Genomic DNA, 15400 nt, shown 5'->3' with positions numbered 1-15400 from the left:
TTGTTTTAAGAACATATACAAATACAACCCTGGGGCAAAATACAATTCTAATAGGGGAGAATGGCCACTTGGTGTAACAAATTTGGAGCACCAAGACCTCTACGTGAGTAAGGAGTCCCATATTTCCGTGGCCTTTCCGGAGTTTACCAAATACGCCATAAAGGTCCCAACGACCTACCTTGATGACCCCGTTAATGTTAAATGGAAGGGACAGGCACTAAATTATTGGAATACTCAGGTAAATTTTGCCACCAATTGCGCAACAACAACCCTAGCCATCTGTAACAGGTACATGACGGTCTCGGTACCCCTTATCAACTCGATTTTTAAATTCCATGTCTATTACCATATGCGTCGCATCCTGGCAAGGATGAAGGAACCCATGCCGTATGACGATGGGTTCGAACAGTATAAAAACCTCTACTCCACATATACGCACTGGTATGCCGCGAGTACGGTGCAGATGCTAATGCCCTGTATAAATTCAAGGCTGTCACGTCGTCATTGGCAGATGGCAGATGGTGGCCCCAGGTTGACGGTGATTGGGCCAAGATTATTATGCCCAAAAGCAAAGGTCTGACATCAGAGGGCCTGACTAGGCTGAGTGAGAGTATAAGGGCTTATTTGATCCTATTGCTTGGATTTCAAGCAGGTACCAAAGCATCCCTGATTGGATCTAATACAGACAATTATAAAGCAAGGCAAATTTTACTGCACAAATTTGAGGCTATAGTCATAAGGCAAGAAAATGTAAGACATGACATCACCGAGTTCCAGAAGGTACTGCAGTATGCCAGGACCCCGGTGAACTTGGCTGTCATGCATCACGTGTACATGTTACCCTCCGATATGAATCTGCGAATTGGCAAAATGTTTGACTATAATAATATTATTTTGATTACCCTGCAAGTGCGATTATTGGTATCAGGCTTGACTTGAATAATAGGCCTATTGTGGGGCATGCCGCACCTCTCAGGCATACCATCAGACATGTGGCAGATATCAAACTACCACCCAAGCATGACACTCATCCTATGTCTCCCATACATACTCCTGATCATACTATACAGGCCATACCATCTATACCTCCTACACGCCAAACATGTCACGCCCCCACTACCCCAACAACCCCCACAAAATCAACACGAAGATGCCAAGACTATTATTATCATAACAGGGGTCAGCCTCATCCTCGCATATATATTGCTGAAAAATAGGCCTATTATCTGATATAGAGCACAAAATATCCGGCAGCAGTCGCGCTGGCGAGATAGAGATGCTTGACCGCATATTCGATAACTTTGGCAGCTACCCTTAGAAAAAACGAGACTACCGTACCGATGATCCCGGGTAACGCAACACCCTCCTTGCCTGCCAGATATTATCGAGCCTCTCGAGTTGCTTCTGCAAGAACTCTTTTTCACCACCCTCCGCGGCACTTCTCCCTGCAGCACCTGCTGCTGCACCACCCCCTCCTGTAACGGCAAGGGCAATAATGGAAACCAGCAGACCCACAGCGGAGACTATGCTGGTTATGGTAAGACCCTGCTCCCTGAAGAGTGTTTTAAGCTTTTTAAGCAAAGGCATGTCATCTCCAGCGATTTCATCAACTCGGACTTAATACTCCCCAGATGCTTAAAAATCTCGGAGGAAAGTAGACCATGCCTACCCAGTGCAAAATTTTTATCCTTCTTCAAGAGATTAATATCCTTCTCAAGATCGGCAATGAAACCTTCGGACCCCGGCCTTCTGCTTCTTGAGTTCTTTCAATTTACCCTCCTTCGTCTTGATCTCGCTATCATATTACATGATTTTATCCTTCACCTCCTTGATATTCTTCTGCAAGTTTTCAACCTCGAGCTTTATTTCCGCCATATCAACCTCGGGGGCATCATGGTCGATGAATGCAAATGAATCATGTGTCAAACATCGTAATGTTTTGTTTACGAGGATTTATTTTATAGGGTCTTTCGAATTCTGCCTATATGTTTCTTATTACACAGGACTGTTTCGAATATTGACCTCGAGTGTTAACGAAAATAGTGCCAGTGAATTATATTACTATAAAAAAAAATTAACCGAAGTTCTTATTACGGTTGTAATATAACTTAGACAGTTAACAAATACAATAATAATGGATTACCCCGTGATGTACCGAAAATATTGCCCTCTGTCATTGCATCGACCTCGCAAGCTCGGTCGGCACTTAGACTTTGGGCGACATATCGCGGTACAGCTCGGGGTAACCGGTTATTATTGTATTTTTAGAGATTAGCGAGTCTGAAAAATATATATTTTAAACGCCTGGTGTTAAGTAAACGAAACTAGTCCAACTAATACATAAATAATACAAATCAGACTAAATTGTGTGTATCCATAAAGGTTTCGGAATCATCTTTTATTTCCATAAATCTAAATGGTTATGTCAGAAGCACATGACAGCTTGATATACTTGTAGACTGCTGGTGTATTTGATTGGTAAAAAGGCGGGGCTAAAGTGTCCAAATGTTGCTTTAGTGGCTAATATTTAATATTTTTATTTCCTACCCGCTAATTTTTTTCGCCGGTTAACACTCCTCTTGTAACGCAGTAGAGGACAAAAATGTTAAGTTACAAATGTTCGATACTAGAGTTTAATTTTAAGTTAAAATTGTTATCTAAAAACTATTTGCTTTGAAATAAACTGTTTTTTCAACAATTTTCCCGAACATAAAAGTGACTAAATTTTGTACCAGTCACTATTATTGTTGCTGACTTTCAAATCTTTGCCAACTTAAAACTTTTGCCGACTTGAGATTTTTTCCAACCTTATACCAGCCAAGTTAGGCCTATTATATCATTTTTTTTTCCTAATCTGAGCTACGGTCAATTTGAAAGCTGTGGCTTTGGCGTTAGTAAGTCTGGTTTTTTTACATTTCTTCTTTCCTAATACATTGTATCTAAAGGAATATTTACTTTTTGGTAGGTTTTCACATGTTAAGATGTAAATATCATCACGTTTTCTAGCCATAGATAAATCTTAAGTTTTAAGATTTTGGCTATAAACGTAGATTTTAAGGCTAGCGTTATTTATTCTTATTCTGTCAAAGTTTGGTATGTTATTATTCATTTTTATGTTGTGGTTGTGGCTCTCTAGCAAGCACTTTAGTTACGTCTGGCTGAAAGGTGAAAATAGCCAAATGCAGTTTTGCTAGCAAAAACAAACTTTTTGAACAATATGTAATTCTAATGTTAAATGCAGTTAGGTAGCTACACCTTGAAGTTATGTCTTATGTATGAACTTATAAAAACTTATTCCGCGAAATAAAATTGCTGGTTTTTTAGCTGGACGGGTAACGACGGGTTGTTTTCCGTATTTTAATTCGAACCGAAGTTGCGGCAAAGTTTTTTGGAAAATAGGTATTACGCCTATACACATGCCCAACGCCATTTGCCTGTTTTAAACGCTCAGCCCCGGTTAGCAACAGATTGCTTCCTGGTTTTTGTATAGACAGAAGCTGTAATAATTTTTTTTTGAAAAGGGTACGACTCGTATATGGATATGCAACACGGTATGGTAAGCGCTTAGTTCAGTGTTAACAACAGAGTGGCTGTTTAACCGAAGTTGCGATAAAGTTTTTTTTTCGGAAAAGGGTATTACACCTATATGGATCGCGATACTGCTTACCTGTACTCAGCGCGCAGCTTGGAGTACCTTTTATTTTGGACCTTTCTCCGGAAACATTCTCCGAAAAATTAATAAAGGTTGATCGACTGTTTTTGCTATGATGCTATGATGTGGTAGCAACGGTTGTAAACTGTGTTTTTATTTCAGTTGTGGAAAAGTGTCTTTTCATCTATTTACGTGCCATTTCTTCTATTTACGACATACTATATACCTGTACTAAAGCGTTCTACCTGAATGCGTGGCACACTTCACGGCTCTTATTAAACGCGTTCAACCGTTTAACACCGGGCCACAGTTACTTGTTGCTTAACACGGCGATTCAACGCTGGGTGTCCCGGCAAGTACTTAATTTTAGATATGTCTCTCCACACGCTTGATATGTCTGTAGAATTTCACCATTATTTTTTAACAAAGTGCCATGACAACTTTTTAAATGAATAAACTTGGAGAGGTTTTGATGAGAGATGAATTATATTCTAGCGTCCTTTTCATACATTATTACAATACCTACTTCTCTGCTTTCCTCAATTATGAAATTTATATTTCTTAATAATATAAAAACATATTTCCCAAGCGTAAGTTGTTAGTTTAATGACTTTTCACTTTTATTATAACTACCCAGTAAGGAATTGATAATGACATTGTATCTTGTTCATGTAGTGAATTCATTACACGGTTACTGATATCCCACGACATTTTAAGAAAAAAATAAGTTTAGGAACCAGTTGATAACAGCTTATATTATTTAAGCTGATGGAAATCATGTGTAGTATTCGTGAAATAAAGTAACTAGAACAATTTAATTCCAGGCCTTGTCGAGATAAGCCACGTTGTGCCAAGGAGAAGAGTTATTGAAGAAAAAAACAAGCAACTCACAGTGATGGGTTAGAAATTTGTGGCAACCTTTGGTAAGTTGCATATTTATTGACTTTTTTTCTATCTTTTTATATACCTTGTTTAATGAACGCTGAATCTGTTTGTTATTTTTTATAGGATGAAAACTTAACCAAAGAAATAAAAGATATCGTTGGAATAAACCACGGTTAGTGGAATTATACAATTCCGAGAGTCTTCGTTCTTTATAATTTATAACTTGTTATGTCATCTTTTTAGTTTTGTTTGCTAGCATTTTATGAAGAAATGAGGAGAATTGAGGGGGATAGGAGACGCTGGAATTCGGGAAGCCAAGTAACCAAGAGGTTATAGGATTCTGGATTGCTGTATGTGATTTTTTTTACCTTTATCTAGGATAATACGTTCGCCAAACTCTAAACTGCAATGCTGCAATATACACACGACGTGGTTCTTTATGTTTATAATTATAAAAATATATGCATGAGAATTTTGCGTGTGTTTTAATTGTGCACATCTTTTTCCCGCGCATTTATTTTCGCAAACCGAACGTTTGGGACAGATTTTCGCGCACTTCTTACTGGTGAAATAGAATAAAATTACCATGTACTGTTTTGTGTGACTGTGAAATGCTTAATCACTCTTTGATTAATGCAAAGCGAGCATTACAATTCCACAGCAATTATGCATGTTGTCTTAAAAAAGAGAACAACTCCATTTGCAGTTTCGCGCAATCTAATTTTTACAGGCAATCTAATCCTTACAAATAATATTCCACGTGCATTAATTATAATTTATGAAACAATTCAGCTTCTCTCGAACATATTGGCACACTGGTAGAACTCCTTTATTAAAACTTTTAATATTTTCAACCTTACTAAAGGCACCGAAATGAAGAGGATTTTTTGCATTAAAACATTCGAGCAAAATAACTGGTTGGGTTCCAATTTCCAGCCATTTGACTCCAATTTCAGTTGTTAAAGTATTTCTGCTCGTGTAGGGTACTGTAAGGAATTTTGGTCCACTGGTAGATCTATTAATGGGAAACCTTAAATATTATAAACCTTGCGGGGATCTAAAAGCTCCTACATGTTAGAACGCTTCACACTTGAGCATCGTTAATATTATAATAGTAGTATATTGACAACAAAAAACTACATTATTTACGACGTTTCGAGTGTTCACACACCCATTTTCAAGCAATCAAAAACGTAAAAATTTGATCTAAATATATACAAGGTTTAACAGTAAGCATAGTCACAGATTAAATACCTAATTATATAAATACAAAGGAGCTGATCTGATGGGACTATCGTGCATTATGAACAAACATCGCGAGTAATTCATATGTCGAGGGAAGATAGTTTATTGCTTTTATCCGTCTCTGATGTAAAAGAAATGTTTGGGTGGCATTTATTCTAGTAATTCTGAAATTTTGGCAAGTAGTCTAGGGATGAAAATAACACAAAAATATCGTCAACGCACTTTTGTTGGTAAATTTTGTCATAAAAAGTGAACAAGACGTATGATATACGTAAACAACCTCGCGAATAAAGTTTATCAAAAGTTGTCTATCGGATTGTGATTTCTGTTACAATGTGAGGTACGGCATAGTTTGCTACTTAGATAGGCAATAATATTTGTTACGCACTATGTAGTTATTTTTCAAAGTTGATTTGTGAGATATTCTTGAACGGAAAATTTATCGAAATTTCAATTTTCAATGGGTTAGTCTAGGGTAAACTTACAGACAGGTGTTTCCGAAATCATACTTTGTTGCCGTGTCATTAACGTGGCGAAAAGAATTCCGTTTTCATCATGATTTACAATATAATTTGCCTTTCGCTTACATTTTACCAAATTTTGTAAGGTGGAGCGTCTTCGTTTCTCTCTTACATAACGTTGTGGAAATTTTACTTTTCGCAAACTACTTTCCAGGCATTTGAGGAGACCTTAATTCTACCTACATTCACTTTTGTAAACTTTGATGGAAACACTTTCACCTTGCCAGTTAGTTAAATAAAGCTTTTGAACACTCATTTTAAAAAATAAAATTTATAACAGCGAAGAAAAAAAAAAAGAAAAATATTACCAAAATGAGATTCGAACATACGACTACTCCCGTTTCAGTGCTTAGGGAGGCAAAAATTTCCATTCTTAAGGGACACATTTGCGCTTTAATATAAGGTCATATGACTACTTGGTAGCTAGCTCTAAAAGAGATTTCAACTCACTTCTAGTTAAATTGTAGTAATTTTGCAATGTGGTAAAGCTTGTGCTGAAAATCAATTTTGCAGAAAGAAATAAGCGTTAGTTTAATTAAAAAGGTAAAAGTAAAAAATGAAGCTACGTTTCGGTTTATTTCCCACATCATAGTCACTACGATGCGACATAGTACTCCAGCGTTAGCGTTAGAATCTGACACAATTCCGTTTAACTATAAGATTATATAGAACATGGCTTTTCCATTTCGCCGGAAAATGATTGTAGATAACGACGGGTGACCAAATTGCCGTACATCATCTTTAACAAGTGAAAATGACTTTTCTAGTATTTTTGCGTGAAAGTTTTTGTCCATAATACAGCAGTTGATGAGCATTTGCAGTCTACCAGAGATTCTATAGATCCTAATTATAAATATTAACGAAATTAATTGTTGTTGTTTTAACACATGACTACGTACGGGATACAGTTCTCGAAATAGACCTGTCAAACTTAAATTAGAGTAAAATAAATATCAATGAAGAGTTTGGTATTGGACATGTGAATTTAGTACGGAGTGTTTTACACCTTTATGCAAGTTCTAAAGCTGTGAAGCAAATATTCAAAAATATAGTATCCTGGAATATTTGCTCTACAACATACTCCTTTCTTATAAATTGATATTGACATTGAACAGCAATTTCGTATAAACTTCCTGAAACGCTTGTTGCCTTGAAGTGTGATGGGTTTCTTCTAAACTGCTTCTTCCATCAGCTGTGTAAAACAGCTATTATTATTATTATTATTTAGAGAGTATATTGCAGATGAAACCTGAGCTACATACAATATCATTTACTTGTCGTATGATTGATTTCTTCTCGCATTTTGAATGGTGATATATTTGCGTTTTGAGTAACAAGTGCGATTTTATTGTATATTCTAATTAGATAGTGTAAAAAGCTTATAAAGAACTTGCGCGTAAATTTCAAGGGTTAGCTTCGGATAGGGACCGAATAGGGCTTCAATGCCATGTCATTTTTGTCTTAAATATTATGCATATCCGTCTTAAAAGACAAACAGATTGCGTTTTCAAAGATACTCTTTAACCCTCAACCTCTCTATTTGAAACACGTAATCCTACACATTTCTTAAACAGCGTTTCAACTATGAAATGGGGTAATTCAATTTAAATTTTTTTTTAAGTTTTATCCAAATCTATTTTTTTTAAAAACTCAAATCATTACACCTTGCTGTTTTGTTACCATGTAGTCAATTACTGTGGAGGTTTCCACAGGCTAAAAGGGTGGTTGTTGACAAAAAATCTCCTACATGTTCTGACCCAAGTAATTATTCCATTCACAAGCATTTACGCATATACTTTCTTCGCGGTTAGCACAGGCAAAGAGTCGTAATTGTCTTTCTGTCTACACATTACATTTTCTACATTTCACTGGTATGAGCATTTCTCTCGTGTGACTTTTAACCTTATTCAGTCATCTGCCCTCCTCTAATTTTTTTTCGCTATGCTGCATCGTTATTGCGAAGCGAAATTTTGGAGCACGTTTGCTACGCGAAGTATACCAAGAGAATTATTGAGATTCTCAAAATTTCGATAGAAAAAAAAATCATATAAATTCAGCTTAAGGAGATATGACTGATATTTTTTCACGAAAAGGTAGGTTATTTTTTGTATAAATATTAGCTAAAATGCCAATAAATAGGCTTTGTACCCCCCTACACCCCGTCTTTCTTCCCCCTCCCGTTATTTCCCGATTTTCCATTTGCCGGAAGCGAAAGACTGGGAATTACACTCAAGCAATCAGAAAACGGCTATCGGCTAATTTGAAATATCGTGTATTTTACAGACCTAATACAAATACATAGTTTATGCCAAGTCCTGATAAAAATTGGCTTAGCTGGCATGCTATTTCTCCTAATATTTGAACTTGGAAAGCTTGTATATACCTTTTGAAGCCACATTATAATAATTTGAACTTTTATAATGCGCAAAAATGTATTATATTTATGGCTTCATTAAAAAAAGATTTTAAAGTACCAAATTATCAGCTTGAATTGGCATGTTTGTGGTATCCTTTTCATACAGTAGAAGAAAAGTGAGTTGCAAAGGTATGGATGATTTGAAAGTTATATTCACGTTTTTTCCTTGGTTTGATGTAGCTAGCTAACTAAATAGCTAGATAGATAGCTACCTCTAGCTACAGTCAGTAGAAGAAAATTCAATTCATAATGACTAACAAAACTCTTTCTTTTTAAATATTTTCTGAAACTCAAGTTGCTTCTTTTTTTTTGTTGCATCGTGAAAATACATTCAAGTCACCAATCCAAAACTAAATACCTCTTTATTCTTTAATTTAAGGTATTTGCTCATTTGTTGTTAAAAACTTTTGTACTGTTGCTACTAGGGTCTTTTTACTGATATATGTTCTAAATCTGAACTACTTTATCAAATGGTGCCTTTACCTGGAAATTCTACTTTGTTTACCTACTTTAGCATGTTTTTAAATTCTTCAACACTCGAACATAGCAATAAATTTTTCAAGAAGTGAGCTTATGTACGACGTGTGAAGTCACAAATGACCAATTGGAATTGTGTTCAATAATGGTGGCCGTTAATGTAATAATTGTTTTGGGAGATTATGTTTGGACATACATAAAATATTTAAAAAAGTTGAAAAAAATGTTTAGGGCTTCATTATTTTCTTTACGGCCCTATTTTTTTGCATTGTGTTCTATGAGCTTACATAATGCACCTTAATCAAATTTTGTGTTTTTCGTAACTTTTGTGTTCAGTATGGTAGATTAGTATACGTGTCAACTGGCCAAAAAAGCCATAAGTATGAGGGCAATCTTGAGCAATTTGCTAAATACAATTCGTACAATTCCAAATGGAAAACAGTGCCTTCTATTTTGTTGTCTTGACCACAAAAAGTAGTGATCTATATTTTATTTGGTTAGCCTCATTAATTCCAATAAATTTTCCCTGTCAATTTTGTTCCAAGGAGGACAACATGACGGTTCTAGAGTGAGAAAAAGCTTACAAAAACGCTTTAAATTTCTGTTCAATATGGAACATCTCTTATGTGGGATTGAACCGATATGAATATGAAGTGAACGTTCTACCGACTGAACTACCAATCCCCAAAAGAACACAACCCGCAAAGTAAACAGAGTTGCATGACTTTATTAATTAAGCATATATCAAGCATATTGTATTTAGTAAACACTTTTTGAGCACTCTGTCACAAAAAATGATATATATTTGTAGAAATTTAGCTCTAAATATCGTCCTTCAAAGACACTGGTTTTTAATGTATTTAGAGACTTTACTATATATATAATATAATATACTATATAAAAATGTTTTCTGTTTCTTTTTAGATTACGTACAATGAGAGCGAGAGATGTTATCTTTCAATAAGTGAGATAAAAAGAAGAAAGCGAAACCTCATCCCGCGTTGTTACTGTATTTCTGTCAAAAATCTGAAGCTGTTTTATGAATCTTGATAAAGTTAATAAATTGTTTTCGTTTCTGAAGATTGTTTATTTTTGTTTATTGTTTCCCGCGAGTCTTCGAAATTCATTGCCGCAGATTCATTGGCTTCAAGAAATTTTTTAAGGTTTTCATAACTAGTGCCATTATTTTTACGTCAAAAAAAACCCACAAGCTGCCTCGTTGGCCTTCTTATCTCCGAAAGTCTCTATTATTATCTGCGTTCCGAGTATTATTTTCCGGTTGAAAGAGTGTACCTTAGGACGCGCATCCCCTTAATTTGTGACATTTTCGAACACTACGGAATGTACAACTCGATGTATTGCATTTCTTTCAAAATAAGTGTTTTAACTTTATAAAAGTATAACCTTGCATGAATTTTCGGCGCTAGAAGCTTCATCAATGTTGGATTTACGTTGGCCACCACTGACAATACTGTGATTATTATCAATTTCTAACTTTATAATTCTGTGGAAAAGAGGTTTTACAAAACTTCTTAGTTATCGTTTTTGTTTAGTTTCGCGCGATCTAAATTTCTCGTACCTTCTAAAAAGAAATATTCCGCATATATATATATATTGTATTTTTGCCAAAAAATCAATACTTTTGAACAACGAGTTGTTGTTGTTCCGCGGTGAGTTTATTTTACAACCTCGTCCCCAGGCGTTTGTGTGTATTTCCCAGATATCAGCTGCAGTAAGATGTTAGCACCTCGCTGTATTATATCAAAGAGAAAGAAAAGCACTAGGGTCAACTATTGGCTAGTTTCAATTTTGCTTGCAACTTGCGTAATGCTTCGCAACCTTTTTTTAATTTCTAGTGATACATTCTGAGTTTTCACATTCATTAATTAGGCACCTGTGTGCAAAATATTTAGGTCCCACACCTCTTAAAGCTTTAAATATTGGCTATTACTCGAAACTACTCCTAAAAATCTATATTAAATCCTTATATCGGGAATTATAATAACTTTTCTTAGGATTATTCTTAGGACTTGAAATTTACAAAACAACTGAGACAATGTTTCTGAGAATTTTGGTTGCATAAAAAATCCGATCACACGGTTTTATCAAATTTCACCTGCAAATCAGGAAATAGGGATTTTCGGTCAACTTTTGGGATTTTCGGTCAATGTTAAAACAGGAAAATATGTTCAATATTTGTCAAAAATTGATATTGAATGTATAAAATTGCTCTAGAACGTAAGTAATTGAATTTTAAGCAGATAGTGGTATATTAGACAACTTTCAAACTTCCGATGTCGTTTTAAAAAATTACTGACGTGGGCAAAAATTTATTGCTGCCATTTTGTTTCTTTCATGGCGTACTATAAGTCCGCCAAGTTTGATGGACAAGCCTGTCAAATGTTCGAGCCTATCTGGTTTTGTTTCAAACACGCAAACTTTCTCCACATTAGACAAATTGGTGCTCCGTTCATGGATTTTTCACTCTTTTTAAAGGAAAGGTTTCAAGAGATTGTGCTATTTTTTAACATGAATAGTGAAGGATGAAAAAAAATATTCTTCGACATAATATTTGTGCAATTCCTTATCTGTAAACTTTATTATTTATTACTTTTAAGTATTATGTTTATAAAAAAATATAAAACAAATGTAATATTCGTGACATCGAAGGTCGATCATTGTGTTACTTTGTGCATCTGCAAATATAAAATGTTAGGATTGAGATTTTATATAGCTTGCATTCTATTCCAAAAGTAATCAGGAAATCCGTGCAAGCGTTACATTACCATGGAGATTTTAAATTTATAAAGCGTTTTATGTAGGTAATGGTTTTTAGAAGAAACGACATAAGGGGAAACGAAAGAATAAAGTAGGGAAAAATAAACCAGTACAGCAGACATCAAATTGAAGAAGGAACATTTTTTTCGTTTTTTTATTTTATTTTCTTTTTCTTACTAATTATACTACGTTTTATTAAATATAAAAAAATGTAATATAAATAAAATTGAACATAAAAATGTATAATATACATAATACGTATATAAATGATTTTTCCATAACAATCCGATATTAAGGAACCTTTTATATCAAAAAAAATTATTTACATGAAAACTATATTAATTGTTCTTCGATAGATACAAAATTTGACATGCGTTTTCACCAGAACGCCATTGATAAAGAGCCTTTGACAGAGTAGAAAAATATATAAATACAACAAAGAAAAATGTACTGAGTACTATATTCACTTCCAAGCAGAGGCAAAAAAAGTGAAATAATGTGTCAGAAGATATATACAACTAGCTATAAGACCTGTGGAAAGATACACCAGGGCAATGTTTATAAGCTTTTAACGATATTTTGACTGATGTTTCGATGTAGACGATATGTACAACAATTTTACAACAATATACACAATAATATATACAACAATATATACAACAATGTACAGCATAAGTACAAAATGGAAGATAGTGGGATCGTTCTCTGGTCACACTAAAGAAAACACTGAAAATTTTCAAAAAATCTTTCTGAATTTGAAAGAATAATCAGTCACTAAACTATTGATCAATTTGTGTTCACTAAACTGACGTAGCTTATGTAAAGATAATTAAAACAAATCTTTGGAATGCGCAGTGAACTATTCACTATATATATATATTTTTTATACTTAGTAAGAACTATTTACACTGTATTGCTGGGTATACGCAATTACAATTACTTTATGTTATGACAACTCAGAACCTCCCGTTAGACATCTGTAACGCTGTATGTATCGCCATAGCTCACTGTTAATTTTGTTCTGGCACTCTTCGAAAAAATCGGTTTTGATTGGTGAAGCGATCAAAACATTGGTAATTTGGATGACAATTGATTATGGACCGACAATTTCCACAAATGAAATATTGCTGAAAACACGGACTATCGACAAAGTCCTTGCCATTCCAGCCACATTCATTATTTACGTAGCCATAATTATCAATTGGTGGACGCATGTTACTTTCAATCGGTTGCTCTATGGTTGACGCACGCATTTCTGTCACTTCCTCGTTAATTATATTCAAGTCTTTGTGAGTTTGCGGGTAGTCTCCGTTTTTTATTTTACTGTTTGTGTACTTCACACTACATGGCAGCTCACACCAAAAGATTTCTTGTATTTGAATAACTTGGTTTTGTTTAGCGATGTCGTAAGCTGTTTGTTGGTTGTGGTTTACAATTTCAGCATTTGCACCATGTTGTATCAGCAATGATATACATTTTCTTTTTACTGCACATACTGTCGCCCTCTCCACGGCGACATGTAGTGCTGTATTTCCCTTGTGATCAGTTAAATTGATATTTCTGCACTTTTCCTTCAAAAGTAATTTGATTATTGAATACACTTCATCTTTGCCTTTTTTGCAAGCTCGTCTTTTGCAAGTCTCTCCACACAAAGTTATCATGAGCAAGTTTTTCTTCTGTTTATTTTGAAAATTCAAGCAAGCACCATGTTGAATAAGATATTTCACAATTTGTCGGTAACCTTTGTAACATGCATAGTGAATTGGTGTGTTCCCACTTAGGTCTTTTTCATCAATCTTACACACAGTGCTCATCAAATATTTTATGGTTTTGAGATCGCCTTCTAAAACTGCTTCATGCAACTTAAACATCTTTGCACTCTGCTCCAACATGCAACAACACTTTTTGCGATAGCCTGAATCGCTTTCTCTTATATTCCATAACTTTACTCATTAAAAACCCAATTTGTTAAAAAGCAAAGGGGTTTTTATTCGTTACTTAATTTGTGGACAATATTTACTAGTAAGGTTTGAAGCTATGTGTGCAAAGGGTGGCTGTCATATGACTATGCTAGTTTCTGATTGGTCAGCCTTAATCAATAAAAATATAATCTGTTAATTAAAGTTCACAGTCGTCTCCCCTGCTTTTACTTTTTTTTGGCTATTTTTATCTTTCATTTCCTGTTTTTACTTTTAAAAAAACTTAATCCAGAGTGCAGATCGTGTCCATTATAAAATTCCTTTTTTGGTAATTTGTAATTACAGATAAGTAATGTTAATAATAAAGTAAAAAGAAACTTATATACAGTACATGCACTACATGCCGACATATCCGACTATTCAATTTGTTTTGCACATAATCTATTGATAAACACAACATTTTACGTGTTAGCTACTTGATATTGCTGAGCTATTCAACAATTCCTAGAACAGAGCAATTACTGCGATTTTATTTCACTGATAGCAATGTTGGTTAAAAGAATTTTAAATTAAATGACAAAGAGAGTAAAACTGCAATGTTTTTGTGTCAATGCATTTAGGGAAATATCTGAATGATGTTTAAGTATTAAAATTGCTATTTTATTTTTCCCAATTTCTAAAGCTTAGATTATGTCAGAACATTTTCACTCAGTTCACATACAATTATTATTTAAATTATTTTTTTCCCTTGGGGGCGGATTCCGCCCACTCCTTAAAGGTTTTTTTTAATAACTCCTTAATGCTACGTTGCATGGCTACGATACTTATTGAGTTTCAATATTTCTCTATTAGACACATGCCAGACTTTTAGGTCCCATACCGTTCAGAAGCTTTGATATTGGCTATTACTCGAAAATACCCCTAAAAATCTCTATGAAACCCTTATAATGGGGAAATATAATAACTCTTGTTAGGATTATCGTTAGAACTTGAAACTTACAACACAACTTTGTTTCATCAAGAAAAATTATTTTGCATGTTTTAGACACGTGATTAATCTGACTTCCCAATTTTTTTGAATTTTACCCAAAAATCGGAAAAAACCGGGTTTCCGGGCAATTTTGGAATTTTGTTATGCGATCTGTGTAAAAACCGGAAAATATGTTAAATAACTTTTATTTAGCTTTCATAAACTTCAAACAGAATGTAAAAATTCGCTCTATAACTAAAGTAACTAAACCTTAAGCAGATAGTTCCATTTTAGGCAAATTTCAAGCTTTTGATGACGTCTGCGCAAGCAAGTAAAAATTTATTGCTGCTATTTTGTTTCGTTTGTGACGTACTATAAGTGTGCTAAGTTTGATTTAATTTGGACAAGCCTATAAAAAGTTATTGAGGGGGGGGGGGGGGGGGGGCGGGGGGCGAATACGGTTAATATGGCTGGAATCCTTCCCTGCCGCTAAAAACTTTTAACAGGTTTTCAAATTAAATAAACTTGGCATGTACG

The 15400-nt window shown here is 34.5% G+C and overlaps 1 protein-coding gene and 1 long non-coding RNA gene across 2 annotated transcripts; one reads left to right on the top strand and one right to left on the bottom strand.

Moving 5' to 3' along the window:
• The first annotated feature begins 4367 nt into the window (after positions 1 to 4367).
• LOC130636477 (uncharacterized) lies at positions 4368 to 5615 on the top strand. The gene is made up of 3 exons (XR_008982268.1): positions 4368 to 4575; positions 4661 to 4709; positions 4916 to 5615. It is a non-coding gene; the product is annotated as an uncharacterized LOC130636477 (long non-coding RNA).
• A 7369-nt stretch (positions 5616 to 12984) lies between these two features.
• On the bottom strand, positions 12985 to 13845 carry LOC130647501 (ankyrin repeat domain-containing protein 27-like). The gene has a single exon (XM_057453415.1). The coding sequence runs from the start codon at positions 13843 to 13845 to the stop codon at positions 12985 to 12987; it is 861 nt and encodes a 286-aa protein (XP_057309398.1).
• Between the last annotated feature and the right edge of the window lie 1555 nt (positions 13846 to 15400).

Source organism: Hydractinia symbiolongicarpus, chromosome 1, assembly GCF_029227915.1.
Source record: "Hydractinia symbiolongicarpus strain clone_291-10 chromosome 1, HSymV2.1, whole genome shotgun sequence".
Lineage (NCBI taxonomy): Eukaryota > Metazoa > Cnidaria > Hydrozoa > Anthoathecata > Hydractiniidae > Hydractinia > Hydractinia symbiolongicarpus.
Note: the sequence above shows the minus strand (reverse complement) of the source record. Positions and strands in the feature narration are given on the sequence as shown.